The sequence below is a fragment of the Anser anser genome (genome assembly GCF_964211835.1).
Source record: "Anser anser genome assembly, chromosome: 3".
Taxonomy (NCBI): Eukaryota; Metazoa; Chordata; class Aves; order Anseriformes; family Anatidae; genus Anser; species Anser anser.
This window is the reverse complement of record NC_139722.1, coordinates 26,091,926-26,111,159: the sequence shown is the minus strand read 5'-3', so window position 1 is coordinate 26,111,159 and position 19,234 is coordinate 26,091,926. Positions and strand designations below refer to the sequence as shown.

General features: G+C 36.3%; 2 protein-coding genes across 10 annotated transcripts in view; one reads left to right on the top strand and one right to left on the bottom strand.

Moving 5' to 3' along the window:
• The window catches only part of HMGCLL1 (3-hydroxy-3-methylglutaryl-CoA lyase like 1), an 81,961-nt gene extending 75,696 nt beyond the window's left edge, over window positions 1–6,265 (top strand). For all 3 annotated transcript variants that reach the window (XM_083827711.1, XM_083827710.1, XM_083827709.1), the window contains 2 exons: window positions 491–616; window positions 5,051–6,265. In XM_083827711.1, the coding sequence (XP_083683837.1) occupies window positions 491–616; window positions 5,051–5,164 (240 nt within the window). In that variant the 3' untranslated portion in view covers window positions 5,165–6,265. The remainder of the gene's footprint in view (window positions 1–490; window positions 617–5,050) is intronic.
• GFRAL (GDNF family receptor alpha like) overlaps window positions 1–19,234 on the bottom strand; it is a 57,835-nt gene that overhangs the window by 16,636 nt on the left and 21,965 nt on the right. For 4 of the 7 annotated variants that reach the window (XM_083827699.1, XM_083827703.1, XM_083827700.1 and 1 more), the window contains one exon: window positions 14,698–14,779. The exons of 1 other annotated variant lie outside the window; for it this stretch is intronic. In XM_083827699.1, coding sequence (XP_083683825.1) covers window positions 14,698–14,779 — 82 coding nt within the window. Of the gene's footprint in view, window positions 1–5,825; window positions 13,724–14,697; window positions 14,780–19,234 lie in introns of those variants that run through there. 2 more of the 7 variants (XM_083827702.1, XM_083827704.1) reach the window with 1 other exon arrangement.

Genomic DNA, 19,234 nt, shown 5'->3' with positions numbered 1-19,234 from the left:
TAAAACACATTTTAGAGTATATATGTCGCAAAATGTTTTGGTTAATACATAGTTCAGATGCTAATATTAAGACTTCCAACTTTAAAAGACTTATACATGTGTTAAAGTTACTCATTTGAATAAATGCATTGATTGTGTTTGGTTGTGTGTAAGCCTTTGCAGGAGTAGATGCAGGCTACTTAAAAACATCACACAGAGATTTTAAGAGAGAGAAATCATAAAACTCTGGCTATAAGACAGCAATCATCTTATCTGCCAAAATCACATGTAATTGACTGTTAGTTCTCTGTTCCACATCCTGTGTTTGAAGAGTCTTACCTTATAAAGATGTCAGGACTGAGGCTGTTATAAGATTTTTTTTGGAGGAACACATCCATTTGTGGAGAAATATGTCTTATCTATGGCAAATAATATGTGTAGCCTGCTATTTATGAATAATTATAAATAATACCTGGTGATGGTGATGCATTTTTGTGTTGTTATTTTCCAGATGGGAGTTGCTGTAGTGGATTCATCTGTTGCAGGTTTGGGTGGCTGTCCCTATGCAAAGGGTGCTACTGGAAATGTGGCCACAGAGGATGTGATATACATGCTTAATGGTTTGGGGATCAATACAGTAAGATAATCTTTACTTTCTACTTAAGACTTTAAGGTAAAGACAAACATTTTTCTAGACAACATAAGATGCATACCGGACAGTTGTGCTGTACAAAAAATATTGGGAGCATGTGGTAGTTTTTGCCAAGTCAGTGTTTTAATATGCTTTGACACAATATGAACAATATTGTCTTCACTAGCAATCTAGAGCAGGATGGGTTTGAGTATTTGACAGGAATTTGAATAACGCCATTTCCCTAACGGGAGATATGAGGAGCTCAGTAGCAACTGCTCTGAGTCATTGTTCTGCCTCAGTAACCTCAAAATATAACTGCTGTAGATATTGCCCCAGAAGTCCAATCAGCATTTCACTGGAAAGATCGAGTGAACCTCAGCTTTTTTTTAGAAAGCTTTGGATTTGCTTCATAATGCTTATTAATATGCTGTCAATTCTTCTGGCTTCAAAGTAGATAAAGAATTGTGTTTGGAGCCCAAGCATAGGACAGAGTTATTTGTCAGTTATTCACTTAATATATTTCAAAATTGTGCAAAATCTGTTCTTGGCTAGAACAGCGGTTTTGGATGCCTCATACCTGGAGGTGTTCAAAACAAGGTTGGACGAAGCCCTGGGCAACCTGATCTAGTGGGTGGCATCCCTGCCTATGGAAGGGGGGTTGGAACTAGGTGGTCCTTAAGGTCCCTTCCAGCCTGAGCTGTTCTATGATTCTATGAACAGTTGTTGACTTTTGCAGGCTTCACAGTCATGTTTATTTCCAGCCCTGTTCGTGAAGGAGAGGGCAAGGCAGCTTATCTGCACTGAGCTGCACTTTAATTAACCTTGCCAGTGAGCCTCCTCATTCCATGAGCACACATTTAGTATCTCATGTTTAGTTGGCATGTTAATAATTCTGTAATCCTGGGAACCAAGAACCTTCTCAAAAGGATGTGTTCTTTAATCTTCCTTTTGGTCAGCGTTGTTCTAGAAATGTGGCATAATGAGTTTTTACTAACTTAAGCAATACAATGATTTTACCTTTAACTTGGACTTTGAGAGTCAGGTTCAAAGGAGAAAATATTAAGAGCTGCCAAAACTGCTACGTGTGTAGCTTTTATTTAAATTACTGCAAAGACAGAAAAGTCTAATGTCTGCCATGCGAAGAACTAAGTTAATGGGGAATTATTGCCTATCTATTGCAGTTCAGTGGGGCATGCATGCTAACAGAGTTCCTTGACATAAAAGAACTGTGGAATTTGTTTCTGAATTGTACATCCCCAGACCACTGTTAAATCATATTTAGTCCCTTACAGAGTTCCCTGTAATGATTTTCTGTTTTCATGTGCTTCATAGGGAATTCTGGTTAGATGTGAGATACCTGTTTAGAAAAGGTTTAATCACGTGTCCACTGGACAAATGAACTCTGTTTTGAACTCTGCATAGGTGATTTGGGGTGGCATTTTCATGAAGAAGATGCTTATTCTTTTAAAATAACACTGTTCTTTGGAATGGGGAGGAGAAATCATGCATTTCAGTTTACATTGCTGGGTACCTTTTAGAGTTAGCTTTTCTCTGGGCAAAATACCCATTGACTTTTATGACTCACTCCCAGCAAAAGGAATCAATTGAATAATAATGCCCTGATGAAAAGAAACATGCTTTGTTCCAGGCTACTTGATAAGACTTACTATTCTGTGAATGATTTGGTGTCAAAGCAGGAATCTAGCTTATCCTAAAGGCTGATTCCAAATGCTATGAAGATAAATATCTCATTGTCAAATATTTAGTGCTCCCCATTTTTTCATTTTAGATTATGCAGTAGCAAAACATAAAGCTTCACTTCTTGACCTTTTTCTGGCCCATTAAAAACAGAGTGGTTTACTGGATGAGAGACAAATCCCTGGATGTAGACACAGAGTCTCAAAATTATAGTCTTAATACATGAGCTTTGGTCTTTGCAGTGTTGGTTGGTTTTGATACCACGGCCAATGCTGTAAAATCATTATTGAAAAAAATCTATTAATATGTCCTTTTTTGTATAATGGCACAAAATGAAATTACAATTATAATTGTGCCCATTTGCAAGGAGCTTCTTCTCTTGTTCCTTTCATCTATGCATTAAAGCTCTTATTTTGTTGACTAAAGTCACTTAAAGTGTCCACCAAAGGATGGACAGTATTTAAATGTACATTATTGTGTTCAGATTGACTAGATATGTCAAAATAATAATTAATACTTGTTCTGAACTTTTCTTCATAACATGTAACCAGGAATTGACACATGAAATGAATCTTTAGCAAGCTAAGTGTGAAATAAATTTGTAGTAGAGCCCATCTACGAAAAGGTCGATTGGTTGTACCATAGTGAATGAATAACAAATTATGTCATAGACCATTAATGCTCATGAAACTTTGTAGGGAGCCACGTACAAAGACAATTTCTATATGGTTCCTATGTAATTACAGTAATAGAGCTTGTGCTTACGATGTCTTTGAAGTAGCAAACAACAAGCCTTTCTGAGAAGTGACTAAATACTCTTAGCCTCACATTACTGACAACGAAACCAAAGTTCAGAGAGGTTTGGTATTTATGATTGCTGAATGAGAAGTGATTAATTGAAGTCAGTGGGAGTTAAAGAGCTTTGCCTTCTGGCAGAAGCTTTTGTAACTTAACTCACTTATCCAAGTTCATAGATACTATTGGAATCACTTGTCTTTATGTTTCATGGTACCAAGGAGGAATTCTGAATATTTGAAATGGTTACTAAGTACACTTAAGTACATGTCTGAGCATCTGTTTGAAAACCTATTATTTTGACTCAACAACCTTACAAACATATGACACGACTCTTTTCCCGTACCTATCTGTAAGTCACACTTGTGAATGCTGGGTTTTGTGTCCTCATGACAATCCTCTTGGAATCATGACACATAAGAAAGACAACTTAAAAGCCAGAGATGCTTGTATTCCATTTAGTGAATGTGAACTGTGAACATGTTTCTTATCAACATGTATCACATTATGCATCGTTACAATGCTGAAAATGTGAATTTTGTGTAGTTTATGCTTTTTACTTTTCATCTTACATAATCTAACTACCAAGTATGTCTATGGTGACACGTACTTTACTTCTTCCTAGTAAAAAGCATAGATATGGTAAGAATTTTTAGACTGTGTTAGGTACAACAGTTCTCTACAAACTAAAATGTAGTAATGACCAATAAAAAGAATGAGCTGAAATCACCCTGGTTATAACTCTATAAAATGAGAGAATTATAAAGAGATGTGTTTGAACAATAAGTTTTAGATGGCGCTAAATGCTAGAACTGATTGGAAACAGAAACTTTTTTTTTTAATTAAAAATGTTTTTGGTTGCATTTCTGTGAAGTAATTTCTATACTCATTAACATTCTTAGCCAACTCCAAGAATGAAAAAAACAAAGTTTACTGTAGAACATGGTAAGTGCTAGATCTTTCAAAAAAAAGCATCCTAATGAGGTCTTGGTCTGTACTTCAGTACATAAATCTGTAATTGTTATGGAAGTGTATTTCTGGTGTAATAAATCTTGCATTCTTTAATGTTTACTAAGCTAACACACTTCTCCCAGTTCTGTGTAGCTACTCAGTGTATTTGCATTTCAAAGTCCCCATTTGCATCCCTTGTACTGGCTTTACTGGCTTCTAAATTCCAATTTTTGGAGCAAGTGCTTGCATCACTTGGACAATTGAAGTCTAAAACTTTAACTGTACATGAGTAATTCAAGAGACCAATAATGCAGTGTTTTTTCCTTTTTGATCTGATTCTATTTTAGCAATCAAGCAGTACCTATATGTGTCTTATGTTAGTTAAAAAAAAAAAAACACAAAACAGTTGATTGCTCAAGGTATATTTTTTTATCTAGCACTGATCAAGCAGCTGCGATTTTTTTAGTCAGTTGTACTAGCTATGCAAACTGTACTTTTGCATTGAGGGGAACTTTTTCAAGATCATGATTATATTTGTTCAAGAGAATGCAGGATATTGTTTCTCACTGATGTCAGTTGCCAATAAAAGTATGTTTCCTTCATTTTCCTGAGGTACAAATGGAATATTTATAAGCATGAAGTTTGGTGATAAGTGCAGCACATAAGTAGACACTGTATTTTATTACAACTTCTTCTAGTTATTATTCCAGTTCTTTATTCCAGATTTTTTTTGAGTTTGAAATGTATTACTAGAGTATTTGGTGCACTGCTGTTAGGGTAAGAAAGCAGCCTTAGAGTGGTAGAACCTTCCAAACACCTGGAAGCTGTGATTATTGTGTAAGTCACTGTAACTTTACTGAGCTCCATTACTGACCTATGACAAGAATCAGGCCCTTTTCAAAAATTAGACCCTGGAGCAAAATAACATGAAATTTAAGCATTTTCAGTGTGTGCATTTATTATTCTTAATGTTTTTCACCTCTGTTTTTTTAGGGAGTAAATCTTTATAGAGTGATGGAGGCTGGAAACTTCATCTGTACAGCTTTGAACAAGAAAACAAACTCAAAGGTTGCACAAGCTTCCTTCAATAGTGGAACAATCAATTGAATGGATTTTCTTTGCAGATTAAGTACATTTGTCATCTACCTTGACCAAGGACATTTATATCAAGAAAACAAACATAAGAAAATCATTTAAGCAAAGAACTAAAATAGAACCTAGATATAACTTTTTGTTATGGGAAGAGTTTCTGTACTGTAGCATCTTGCCAAGAATTGTCTGGTTTGTAAGGATGAAATAAATGACTGTCATACAGAACACTATGCTTGGTACTTCTACAGATGAGAAGAATGTATAAACACCAGGCCATTTTACCATTCTTTAACTTGAATTTTATTATTATTTTTTTTTAGGTAAACTGGTTAGAAGCAGTGAATACATAGTTAATTTTTAATCAAGATTACTTTTAGAACAGTACAAATATTTGCAGTAGTTTATGAGATCCCACATTGTGTGTGGCCATTCTATCGTGTTTTATTTATCTGAATCTATATTTTTCATTTGTCAAGTCAGTTGTGTAATGACCATGGAGCCAAATCTGAATGTACTGTAAGAAATTTTTAGCTATAGCACTTTTGTTATTTTGTTTTGTTTAACATCTGCTAAGTATATGGATGACTTTATCTTGTTCCAAGACTTTGTGGTGAATGGCAGCCTGCCAGATCCTCCAAATCTAACGCAAATTTCCTTATTTGTTACATATGTTAAATTTGTTGTAGTTGCTTTTTTTTTTTTTTTTTTTTTTGTCAACTGTATTAAAACCTAATTGTATGAAGAAATTAAAAATTGACAAGGTTTGCAACCATCGTTCAGGGTAGTAGTAGTGTAGAATTTTTGGGCTAAATTTTTGTCCAAGGTCTCATTGAACAATTTGACTTTTTCTTCTGTAGTCTATGAATTGACATTCTCATTAATTTTTGAGGATAGTAATGCTCTGTTGTACTAGCTTACACAGAGGGAACCACCTCCAATTTATCCCTGTGCTCTTGAGACAGTTATACTATACTTTTAAATGTCTTAGTTCAGCAAGATGCTAATTAACTGCATTGTCATTTTTAGAACATAATGAACAAATGCAAAGAAAAGCCTTATTGTATCTATAAACTGTTCAAATGTTGCATGAAAATACTGTCATTTTTCAGTCTAAAACATCAGTATTGTTACTGACTTCGTGTAGGATACTTCCAGAATTCTCTGTGTACTTAACCTTGATCTGTATTTTTTTCTGCAAATAGCCTGTTCATGTGGTAGGCCAAATCCCTGAACTATGATATTTTTCCATATTCTCTGTTTTCCTGCAAAATATGGAAGCTTGGGAAAAGGTGAGATGGAACAAAGTGGAAGAGAACATGTAAATAAGGAAAAGGGTAGATCATTTTTGTCTGGAACTCAAATCTGCCAGGTTACAGCTGAATCTTAGCTTGCCTTTGAAATTCCAAAGTGAACTTTTTCTGAGATCTTTGAGCCAGTACTGGAGTTTGGAATTGGCACAGCTTAACAAAATCAAACTTTGGCATGCCATGAAGCTCAAAGATAGAATTTTAATATAATCACTCTATCCAGTTTATGCTGTAGTAACAGTCAAAAACAATATAAGCTGCATTGTTTCGCTCTTTTCATGGTAAAAGTCAAAGGATAAGCAAAGAAATCTGCTTAGGTGAGGCAGGAAATTTATTGCCTATCAATCCAGAATAAATTGCACCTCTTCCTGTGGCGTCCAGTAAGAAGACTTACAGGTACTCTTAAAGACATGGAAACCCCGATCTGTTCTGGGTGCGTACTTGGATTGCCACAAGAAAATGTTCCATCCTCATTGTAGGCCAGTTTAGGAACTGCATTGATATTATCCACTTTTTGCTAAGTAGAGTAACTACTACATCTTAGATAAAAGTGAGTGGTTGTACTACAACCACAACTTCTATGTTAAATAAGGTACCTGTGTAGATTACAGAATAAAAGAGCTAGCTCTGCTCAGCTCTTTGAGAGTTCTAGACACCTATATCCTAACTACCATGAAGGGTTCCTGACTTTTTCTCTAAGAGACCCTTAAAACCTGGAGAAGTTGTCAGGTACGTTGTCTGCACGTAGTGCATCGTAGGTTGTTCAGCATCTGGGATGTCCTAAGGCTCTTAACTCTCCCTATGCCCAGAAATAGGGTACCTGTGGGTCTGTGGGTCTGTGGGGATGAACAACCTCAACTGCCTCAGTTCTTTGTTGATTCTGCTTAGAAACTACTTGGGAGCTTATGAAGAGTCTTAAATGCAGGTCTGTTATTCTATAATGATGTAAGCATTGGAAGAGATGAGCAGTCACATCTGGAGCCAGTACTTTACCCACATGTTCAGCTTCAACCACATAGTGAGTTATAGTAATCGGGGGTGGAGGTCACAGACATATAGATTGTTTGTCAGGATTGTTTAAAGGAGGAAGAAACATAAAGCCAGATCCAAAAAATAAAAAAATAAAAAAATATATTTGCCAAAAGTGCCACCTGGAATAAATTATTTAGGCATGTGGATCCAGGTGAGCAATCTCCTGAAAATGCTTCTTTACTTGTAGTGTGACTGAGAATTGTTAGACATCTCATGTTTGTGCTACTAAAATTTGTTCAGCACATAATATTCTGCTGCTCTGCTTTCCTGAGGTGGCATTTTTTTTGGCTGTGCAGAGCATTTTAATGCCTAATCTTCAGTTTCAGAAAAAATAGGCATATTTTGCCCTTAAGATCAAGGGCTAATCCAATAGTTATTCTATAAGCATGCATTACTCACATAGGTAGCACCGAGTTCACCACATAGTAAAGCAGTTGAGGCTACATCCCTGCAAAAACATGGCAGGAACAGTATGAGATATGATGGTGCTACTGCTCTCCAGTGCTTCTGAGCTTCTAAATCTTTAAGTTTACATTCAGAGTGACTGACCATGAGTAGTGCTTGCTCTTTGGTTCCTTTCAGTGTCCCCCATTGAGTACACTGTTGTTAGTTCACCCTGAAGTAACCCGCTGCCTATGGAAGGCTTAAATCCAGGTGTTTTATTTGCGTGAGAAGGTGTCCCAATTACTATATTATTATTAAAATTATATATATTTTTTGAAAGCTATCAAGACAAAACAACAGAGTGCTGTGCATGATCACACAGATAAAATGTGAGGACATTCTGACTCCCTGTCTGTTTTGGTGATGCTCTCTGGGTTTCCTACCAGAGACAAATTAGGTGTACAGAGGGAGCTGGGGTTGTTTAGCTTGGAGAAAAGAAAGCTCAGGGGAGACTTTATTATACTTTACAATTACCTTAAAGGAGGTTGTAGAGTGGTGGGGATCAGGCTTTTCTTCCAAGCACTAAGTGAAAGATGAAAGGAAATGGCCTCAGGTTGCACCAGGGGAGGTTTAGGTTGGATATTAGGAGAAATTACTGAAAGGGTTGTGTGGCATTGGAATAGGCTGCCCAGAGAAGAGGTTGAGTCACCATCCCTGGAGGTTTTCAAGAAACATGTAGATGTAGAACTTAGCAGAATAGTTTAGTGGTAGACTTGTCAGTGCTAGGTAAAAGGTTGGACTAGATGATCTTAGGGGTATTTTTCAACCTGAATGATTCTGTGATTCTATGATTTGCTTCCACGCTTTGAAGACTCTTCTGAATTCCACTGTTTCGAAGTCACTGGAAAGATCTCATGGAATAACATGGAGATCATCTTACTTGTGCCAGGGCCAGAGAGTATGTAAGCTGGAGTGCCCAGGGCCGTCTTTGGTCTGTGGCCTGGTCTGAACCTGTGAAGGTTCAACAGATGACCTATGTCATGTTGCTGGAATTCTCTTTAATACTTTCATAGTAGTTTTTCTTCCTGTACTGTTGGCAATAGCTAGAAATTCAAATATTGTCTTCTTTGGCAGGTCAAAGCACTATATTCTAAAGGCATGGCTTGTGTGCTTTTCTGGAGAAATTGGTCAGTTCCACTAGTAATGGGCATAATTGTTCTTCAGTGCCTTTCACAAGACAGCAGTGACATGGATCCCTTAGATGCATAGTGCTAATGTCTTCCAGCAGCAGCTTGCTTTGTAGTTGAAGCTTTTATGTATTAGGGCAACTTGGCTCTGGACCAGCACTTTAATGTTTCATTTTCATCTATAACCAGAGTTTATGGGAATAAGAAGTGAATATTCTGGCCTTGTGAATAAGTCCAGAGAAGCGTTGGCTAATTTTCCTTTCTTAATAGCATCATTTGAGTCCATAAAACTTTTATTATTGTAAAAAGGAGTCACAGAATGAAGACTATGAGCCTGTGAGGTAAAATTCGTATGTTTGGGATCCGTGCTGTTGAAATGAAAAAAATGTTTTTCCAAAGGGTTAATGTGAATGTGTAAGATCTGCCTATTTTTTCACAGAGGTATTTTTAAAGGGTAGAAATACTGTTTAGTTGCTATACTAAATAGTTGAAAATTAGTATTCTGTGCCATAGATTTTTTGTATGATTTCTCAGACTGCCTCAAGTTCTTTTTAAAAATTAAAAAAATAAAGTCCTGTTAATATGACAGGATACTTAATAATTTCTTTAAATCTGAAATGTCTAGAGAACTGCATAAATGTAAAAATTAGTATGGAGAACTGAATGAAAAACACATTTCCATTCCAGTTCTTGCTGATAAATCTTTTGTTTGTTGGTTGGTTGGCTTGTTGTTTTTGATGATGTTAAGCTATGCTTTTGAGTGTTATTTTTCTCTACGGTCCTGCTCTAACACAGTGTTGATCTTCAGTGCTACCATAAACAGCAGGCAGAAGGACCACAGCCAAAGTCAAGTTAGTCCTTTGAAACTGATGTCAAAAAGATATGTTTGCTGAGGAATTGACATGTACCCTCCTCGTTAAATCTATTTGTGATTTTGCAATTTGTGATGTTGAAGATGAAACAAAATCTATCTTAGTGTTTATTGAAACTGATATGCTCATGTATTACGCCAGATTCAGCGGCTCTGACTAACCAGCTCTCACATACGGCATTAGTAAATATAAGGTGTCACTCTGACATGTACGCCTGTGTTGACTTTGTTACCTCGTAATCTGTTTGGAGTGCGTTTTCTTAGAATTACCTTTTTATCATTTGTTCCCGTGTGCTTTTATAGCTGACAAATCTCTTCTAAGTAACTAGGAAAACATTTCTTCCCCCCATTAACTAAACATTAAAAGCTACAGCCAGTAATGGAGGTAGGAGTTGAAAAATTCAGAGGCATCGTCTAGCTTTAGATGTTCCTATGCAAAGTAGAAATCTGTGCCCTGTACATGATGTCAAAGACCCCTGCACAGTTCATGGGAGACTGAACAGCTCCAGCATGTGATCTGAAATGTCAGCGTGTCAGCTGGAGTACTTTCTTGGAAAAGTCAGCAGCATTAATCCTACTGAGCTTCAGACAGTCATCTTCACCTGCTTGAATAAAATGGTTTAAGTTTTCCCTCATGGAAAGACACCCAATGATATTCACTCTTTTAAGGCACTATCTTGCAGATAGTGATGGTCCTGCCTTCCATCCATCTACTGTGTTACTAGTTTGATCTGACACCTAGCCCAGAGTACCAGCTCATAATTCCCACAACAGCCTGAGAAAGCTGTCTGTCCAAGAAGCCCATTCTCTCACCTCACAGAAAGGTGAGATGGCTAAGGAATATCTTCCTTTTGAAGAATTCAAGACTCACTGTGGTAAGACAAGAGAAGTATAGACTTGAATTTAAAGCTTTGTATCTTCAGTGCTGCATAAGGAAGAGATAGTCCTGTGTATGTCTCAAAAACTACACATTTCATTTGAAATGATCTTTAGATAAACTGCATAAACAATATTGAAAGCAAACACTGCAATCCAGTATTTATTGTTTCAAATGAGAATGTTACGACTAAAATGTATGCTTTCTCCCTCTAGCACAATTGTTCTTCATTCTTTTACTGTGTGATGTCCCAGCTCCAACAGAAGGGGGACAAATCATGTCCTTACCCAAAATCACCTGGGAATCCCAAGTGGTCAGTGAGACATCAGTGTTCCTCAGCTGGGAATTAGGCGCAGATGTCTCGCTTCAGAGGAAAAGATTTTAATTGTGAGTCTGTTACAAAAGATTCTTCATCTGTCATGAAACTGTTTTGCAGGACATATGATATTGTTGGGTCTTAAGCATGCCTAGGACTGAAATGGCAAAACAGGGGGATACTGCTCTTGGTAAAATACTGTTGACTGAATTTTATCTGTATCTGTGTGGTTGGAATACGGCACTCCTTATTCTTTGTTTAAGAAATAGAGTCTAATCATGATCACCTGAATACAGATCATCACAGCAGAGGTTCCTTTATTTAATAGTTAATGACTGGATACAATTGACAGAATACAGTGTCACTATGAAATATAAATCAAAAGAATTGTGATACAGGTACATTTTACATATGTAATGGAGGAAATGTACTTTTCCACTGAGCACTAAAGTTAGCCCTAATGAAAAGAGCCTGTAAAGTTGCACAAGTAATACAATTTCTGCTAAATATTTTGCTGTCTTTTAAAATAACTCACGTACGTAACCCCAGTTTCAAATACATCTTTTGTGTGTCTGAATGGGTGTTTTTAAGCACACATATGAAGAGAGTTCCTAACATCCAGATACAAGCTAATTAGAAAATGAAAGGTTTATAAGACAGAAAGTTACAAGAGACGTTTTTATGACTGAGGTTTAGTTAAATCTGAATATAAATGGATTTCTTCAAATTTTGAGACACAGATGGTTGAGCATTGCATCATTGGTTTTTAAAGTCAGACTGAACAACACAGGTTTCACTTCATATTTCCTGTATAAAGAAATTATTTTATCCAACACTGATAAACGGATTCTCAACACTATTCTCAGAAATTTGAACTTTTTCCTCTTTACAGTTTGAAGATTAAGAATATTAATACACTACTCTCAAAATACCTACATAGATGTACTAAATGCTGCAAATTACTATACTGATACAGGAGATCCTTCTGATTAGCAAACTACCCAAATTTCCACTTCTTGTTTCTGTTGTATTTTGTCCAAAGGCTGATTTAGTAATGAGATAGCATTTAATTACAAAATAAGAAGGATTTTTTATTTTATTTTATTTTTTTTGGCTTTGTGCAAATCCTAAAGAAAGAGAAAATGTCTAGTGTAATAATTGTTTTAAATCTCTAAAACTCTGTCCAACATAACTGCACATCAAAGATTCTTGCTCTTCTGATCATGTCAGAAATTTGAATTTCTAAATTTCTTGCCTTTGTTCTCAATCAATCATGGTCAAAACTGGAACTGAGTTCAGTGTAACCAGTATTTCATTCCTGATACTATTTGTTATGTGAGTTACATTTAATGGGAAGTCAGAAAAAAATCAAAGTAATCAAATTCAAAATCAAATTAATTACTCAGATGCTATCATAACAGGTTAATACATACACTGCTTATGGTAATAGTAATACAACAAATGCCAGTCCATTACTTTGTGCTGACCAGAACCTGATCATTACAAAGATTGAACAAAGACAACCAATGGCTAATAAATAGAAGCTTAAATCTAGAAAATTAACTCAGCTATAGGGAGAAATCCAGAACTAATTGCCAAAAAGTGGGATCCAGAGTGGTGGGTTAGGGCCCGTGACTCCCAGTACAGTGCATGGGGAGAACTGGGCACTTTGGGTATTGCCTAGAGACAATGAATAGGAAACAGAGATGATGAGAGGAGTTGTAAGTTCTCTCTTGAGAAATAGGCACTTTGCTTCAGCCCCAAACAAGTTTTTTTCTCCACTACGCATTCATACCACAGAATGTTGTCTAAAATGGTGGTTTTCACATTGACAAGGCTCACTCATTTCTTTTTGAAGCATCTCAGAGGAGAAAGAATAACCAGTTTCAACATCAACATACTGGTCAAGACAAAAGCCCAGGTAGTCAGAGTTTAATTCCTCTTCATACTGAGAGGGGCTGTGATAGTGATCTCTCCCTCTACCCCACAAAGTGCTCTGCCATCAAACTACAGGCAGCCTGCCTGTACATACTACCTCACAAATACCCCATTAGGTACTTGTAGAGCCACCTTGTGTACAAAACTCCCACATATGTGCTTTCTAACAACTCTGAAATGTATCCAAGTGGATTCTTTTTTTTTCCTTTCTGTCAGATGAATCCAAATCCCCAGGCTGGCTTCCAAAGTTTGCCACTGCTAGGCATGTTGAAAGGCCAGGTTCATGCCAATACAGCATTTATACCTGTCATGTGAATCTACAGATATAGTAAATGTGCAGCTCAGGACAGATCTGTGAATCTACACAAATGAAAGAGAGTAGAGAGTACCTTTTTTTTTTTTTTTATGCTTGTGAAAGTTTTAATACGTGTTAATAAATATAAAAATCTTTTGTACGCTCAACTACAAAATTCCATAATTTATAGTAGGTTTTCTGATATATATTTTATTATCGCATATGTACAACAGGCTGGCTTTCAAGAATAGCCTTAAAAAGCATAACCAACGGAGTAGTTCATCTGTGACTTTTATAATGGACCATAAATGTTTCAGAAGAATGGTCTGGCGAGGGACTTCTTGACTCATGTTTTGTTCTGCAGGGTCTGAAAATAAAGAATGTGCATGTATTTAACAATAAACTATACAGCTTTGTTTTGAACTTTGGCTTAATTGAAATCAGTGGCAAAATTCCCCTCCTTTTATGATGAACACTGTGGTATAAAGTAATTCCCTTCACCATTATTAATGTGCTGTTCTTTCTTCCATCCCCTGTATTCTTTAAATCTGAGTTTTATTTATATGCCGATATTCCTGTAACTGCAAGCCTAAAGAGAAAGCCTCTGTGCCCATATATCCTTGACTTGCCTTTTGCATTTTTCTGCATGATTCCTCTTTGATCTGCCTCTAAATTTAATAATGAAATTCGACTCAATATCCCTCCCACTATATATGGCTCCTGCTACATCATGTTCTGTTACCTATCATCTGACAGTGTAATTCTTGAATTCTGGCCATTTAATTTGGTCCAAGAAAATGTATCATTTAAGAAAAGGCCATGTTCATTTGACTAAGTGAATGCACATTTCTGTTTTCTTACTGAGCACTGGCATATGGGCAGTTTTTCATACTGTGTGTGGGAATGTTTACAGAATCCTATCAGCAAAAATGGTATTTGGCAAGAATATTAGCTTCAATAGCAGCATTCACTGTTTGGTTTTTAAATATGTTATAATACTGAATATTCTCATTTCCTTTCTGCATTACCTCTGCCTGCTACAGAGCTAGAAAGGTAGCCTTGCAGGATTTTTGAATTCAGATTTCACCTTCTCCTGCCTTGGAACAGGAAATGAAACCTCCTAAAACCTGGGATCTCTGTATGAATGGAGGGCATTGTAGATATGCATCATATTTCACTTCTTCCTGCTGACACCAGCAATGTCAGTTCTTTCCATCACTGGGACATGCTGAACTGTTTTTAAAGACAATCACAGTGCCAACCTCTCAACTAAATCAAAACATTTTATTTTCTGCTTTTCCAATTTCCTAGAACCAAAGATTAATACTCCTATCAAATTACCTGATCTTTAGGAGAGTCAACAGGACTATTCCTAGGATGAGAACTATGCAGGAGGAATAGGCAATAATGTAGACTGTTTCACCTATAAGCCAAAAGCAGAAAGCAGACAAGAAACATTTACTTCTTCTGTGACAAGAATCAGGTTTGAAATCTGAATTGGAATACATACATATGCAAACTAAATTAGCAATCAATTCTGATGCCAGCAATTAAAAGGAGGAAAAAGACCTAGGTGGTATGCCAAAGGTAGGAATTATTCTTCCTTCATCAGCTAGTGCAAAATTGTTTTCAGACTCCTCTTAGTAAATACCAGCTCCAATAGCACTTCATATTTGTACCACTACCTTTTACTGTACCCCAGGGAAACTGCAACAGCTTGTTACTCTGATTTGTGTTTTGGAGTATTTTCCCTGTTGATTTTATTCGGTGTATTGAAGGATATCTGACTCTTACATATCTGCTAGGTTTCTTTTTCTTTTCCACGTATTACCATAATTGCAGTGTGAAGCAATAGTCAATCTAGAATCAAATTAATGTAAAATGGGATCTAACATTGTGTTTCTGGGCCTCGTGCCCACGGAGTTTCCTCTTTCTCTTAGGCTGCTCACCAAGAAGTCACTTAGGCAGTTTACATGCTAAAAATTCCCACTGTTGAACAACTGGGAATTGTTTCAACTTTTGTTTCCCAAATGAGGGGAAACTTGTTTTTCCTGGTGGAATAAATGTAGGAGTTTTGATCAAATATTCTGAAGAAAAAAAATGGTCTCAATACAAAACATCAGCCCAGAACTTGGCATCAAGGGGTACAGAGATATTAGATGACAAGAGGACTCAAAACCAGAGCCACAAGAATAAAGCATGAGAACTTTTTACTTGCCTATTATACTGTTTCTATTCTGTGAAACAAATAAAAAAGTTTCGTTTATACAGGAACTTAAATGCAGAATGGCAAAATATGGCCTTAGCTGTTCCTAAGGTTTTCCGCCTTACTTAGTTAGGGAAACACCCACCAAAGAAGAGGCAGAGTCTCAGCCCCATCACTTACCTGAGCTGGGAGAAGGTCAAATTCTGGTCTCTGAGTCAATTATGATTATTACACAATACATGTGTGTGTTTGTATTTGTGCACACACACACAAGCTATTGAAAAATACTTAATGTGGTGAATATTTGATGGAAGAGGGTGTATTTTGGTACCAGTGCAGGACTGCTAATACCATACATTAAAAGATAAATCAGAAGGTGTCCCTCCTCTCAAGTTATGATAGTTCTTTAAAGTGATAACTTTTAGGAAAGGAATAATTTTTAGTCTTTTTTTTTTTTTTTTGCAGTTTTTTGAATCTTCATTGTGCAACTGTGCACTGAAGTCAATTTTTAAAACTTCCTATAACTGCAGGGGCTATAAAATTTCCTTTTTTTTTTTTTTTTTTTTTTTTTTTAAGTGGAAAGATATTTAAGACAAATAGAAGTTTTCACAGTACCTCCCTTACCATGAAGATTGGGAAATTATTCTGAAGAACAATCATGGGTGGTAAGAATGGACTAATCAAATTTCACCAAAATATTTGATTTTTTATTTCATTAAGAATTTTGAAAAATTGTTGCATTCTGATTAAATAAAACACTCTAAAATGATCAAATGAAATCAAAATGTTCTTTTTTTGTCAAACTCTTACAAAAAAAGATATATTTTTGGTGAACTACTTTCTTGTAAAAGAGATGTTAATTATATTTTCAGTTCTGTGGGGAACACAAGAAAGATGTTAGTAATGAGATTATGCTAGAAGCCATATATTTTCTCCTGCCTTCTGAGAAATGAGAGAATTTGTAAGGCTGGGAGAGGGCACAGTTTGGTGACTGAAGGGCTAATTCTTCATTTTATATTTTCATGTTATATATTCTTTGTGGTTAAACTACTTGAATGTGCCTATTTACGTTTCCTTAAAACATTGTTGGGGTGTCTGTTTCTTGATCATAAAATCATAGAATCATAGAATCATAGAATCATAGAATCATAGAATCATAGAATCATAGAATCATAGAATGGCCTGGGTTGAAAAGGACCTTCAAGTTCATGTAGTTTCAACCCCCCTGCTCTGGATAGGGTTGCCAACAACTAGAGCAGGCTGCCCAGAGCTGCATCCAGAAACAAGAGCTCATCCTGACCTTTTTTAAAAATTCAAGAAACAGTTTATATTAATTTTCACTATTAATCTATATCCATCCAGTTGTTGAAATGTGAAATACTGATAGGGATGTTAAGAAATATAAATACAAAATTTTGTCTCTTTTCATCCCAAATCCCAACCATGAAAACCAGAATACACATGTAAATTCCTATATGACATAACAGTCTCTTATGTCTGATCCCATTTTGATCACTGTATACAAGTTATTGATCAGCTGAGTATGATCTAACCAATGCTTTAAGGCTTAAAAACCAGTACCTTAAACAAACAATAAAAACTGAAATTAAGCACATTTGTAATTATGGGTTTGTAAAAAACTTAAGCTCTCATACTGTGCTCCCATTCACATTTCACTGGATAGCAGGCATCACAATGATTAAATACATGATTAAAAGTTAGAATATTTTCCTACTCTTAGTAGAACTGGTTTAAAAAAAAAAAAAAAAGTGTACCTAGGTACTTATTTCATTACTCTTTTGAGAAGCAGCCGTCTCTGTTTTTTTGTTCTTCTCTTCTGCGCTGAGGTGCCAAAGAGCAAACCTCTTTTGGGTTCTCTGACCAGATGGAGAAAAGGATACAAATATCTGTGTGCCTTGTGAGGAATGAAAGGCATAAATAATGTATAAAGACTTCCAGTAGAAACCAGCTAAAATGTGAGATGTTTCTATCTCCATATCTCGGAGAGAGAATTGACACCAGTGGAGAGCAGACAATTCCATTGCAAAGGTGCAAGGCTGTACTGGGCTATACTGTCCCGTGGAGGTGTCTCGTGCTCATGAGAAGCTAGGGGACCAACCTAGGGACAAGTCTATGGCAAAGCCACCATGACTGTGTGACAAATGTCTAACCCTTTCTTGGATAGGCTGTGAACCTGAGGGACACAACCAATGGAGCTGTAGGTACCACTGAAACACTAGATGAAGCAGTCTATATAGACATACAAACATTTCCAGTGACAAAGTTTTGGTAAAGGATAGCTGTGGGCTCAGCAGCTGGAACAATTAGTGGTATCAGTCTCTTGTGTAAATCTACCTGCTTATGTATATGTAGTGAGATGGCTGTGAATATTCATCAGATAGATGAATTCTGGATTGTGCTCAAAAGTTTCTTGGCTACCTGCAGCTTCTCACAGGCTTTTTCTACATTTATAAAACAATGAGATCGACAACGTTTCATACTTTACAAATTAAAGTTGCTGGAGCTGAACTAATCTCAGTTCCCACAGCAGCTGGTATAATTATAGATAAACCCTGCCAATTACTTGTTTATCTAGATTCTCAGCACAGCAAAACTGCTCAGTAGAAAATATCTGATAACTCTATAATTTAAGAGGAAAATAACATGAATTCCAAGAGTTTTGGGTCAAGCCCAATTTTATTGTATCTCACAAGAACCAGATAAGAGTGTTGTATTCCTAACTTCTTCTTCCAGCCAAAAAATACTTTAGCTCCAAAGCTCTACACTGATGAAAGTAAGTGCTTATCTTCACACATGATTCATTTTTCAAATTAAAGTATAAGAAGCAATCTTTTCAATTATTTGAATCTGTAAAATCATGGCAATGATTTGCATAGAATGAAGTCAAAACTAGGCTGGAAGTGCATAACTAGGTAGGCAATAAAAATATTTTCTGAAGTTTGGAGAACATTTTTAGTTTATCACATTATCATTATTATTATTATTTAATTTTATAAAATGACATAAAATTCTGGCCCCATCTGAACTTCCAGAAAAAGTCTCATTAACTTTTGTATGATCAGGACTCTGCCCACATCACACCTTGTTAACCAGGCCATGTCAACTGACAGACGTCTATGTTGTCATGTACCCTCCTGGGTATGTGAACTAGTATAAATCCAGTTAAGACTTTTAAACAGCCCTGTTTTTATATTGCAAGCCAAAGGCCAAGGAGCAGAGGACTTTATCTTTTACACCCTCTTTTCAGGTTAGCAATATTCCTGGCATGAGCCAGTTACTTGTGTGGTTGATCTCACTGAGCCAAATGGAGCCCTTTCACAATGGTAAAGCAGAAGTGAAATCTCTCCTCACTCCATGTGCCAGCTGGGCCAATGCTTCCCAAAGCAATTAAGTGCTTTTGTTACCTAATCTTGTATTCAAACATCACAACTGTATTTAGGAGGCTAAGGTCTTTGAGATACATCATGCCAGGATGTAAAAAGTTAGCAGGCATCAGATTCTCTGCAGCAACACTTTATGCATACTCAGTGAGTCCACAGCAAGTAGATATCTCTTGTGTATAGAGCTGTGCATTTGAACTACTTTTGACCCAAGGTATTTGGCTACTACATTCACACCAAAATGTCTCTGTTTACACCAAAAGCTGGAATA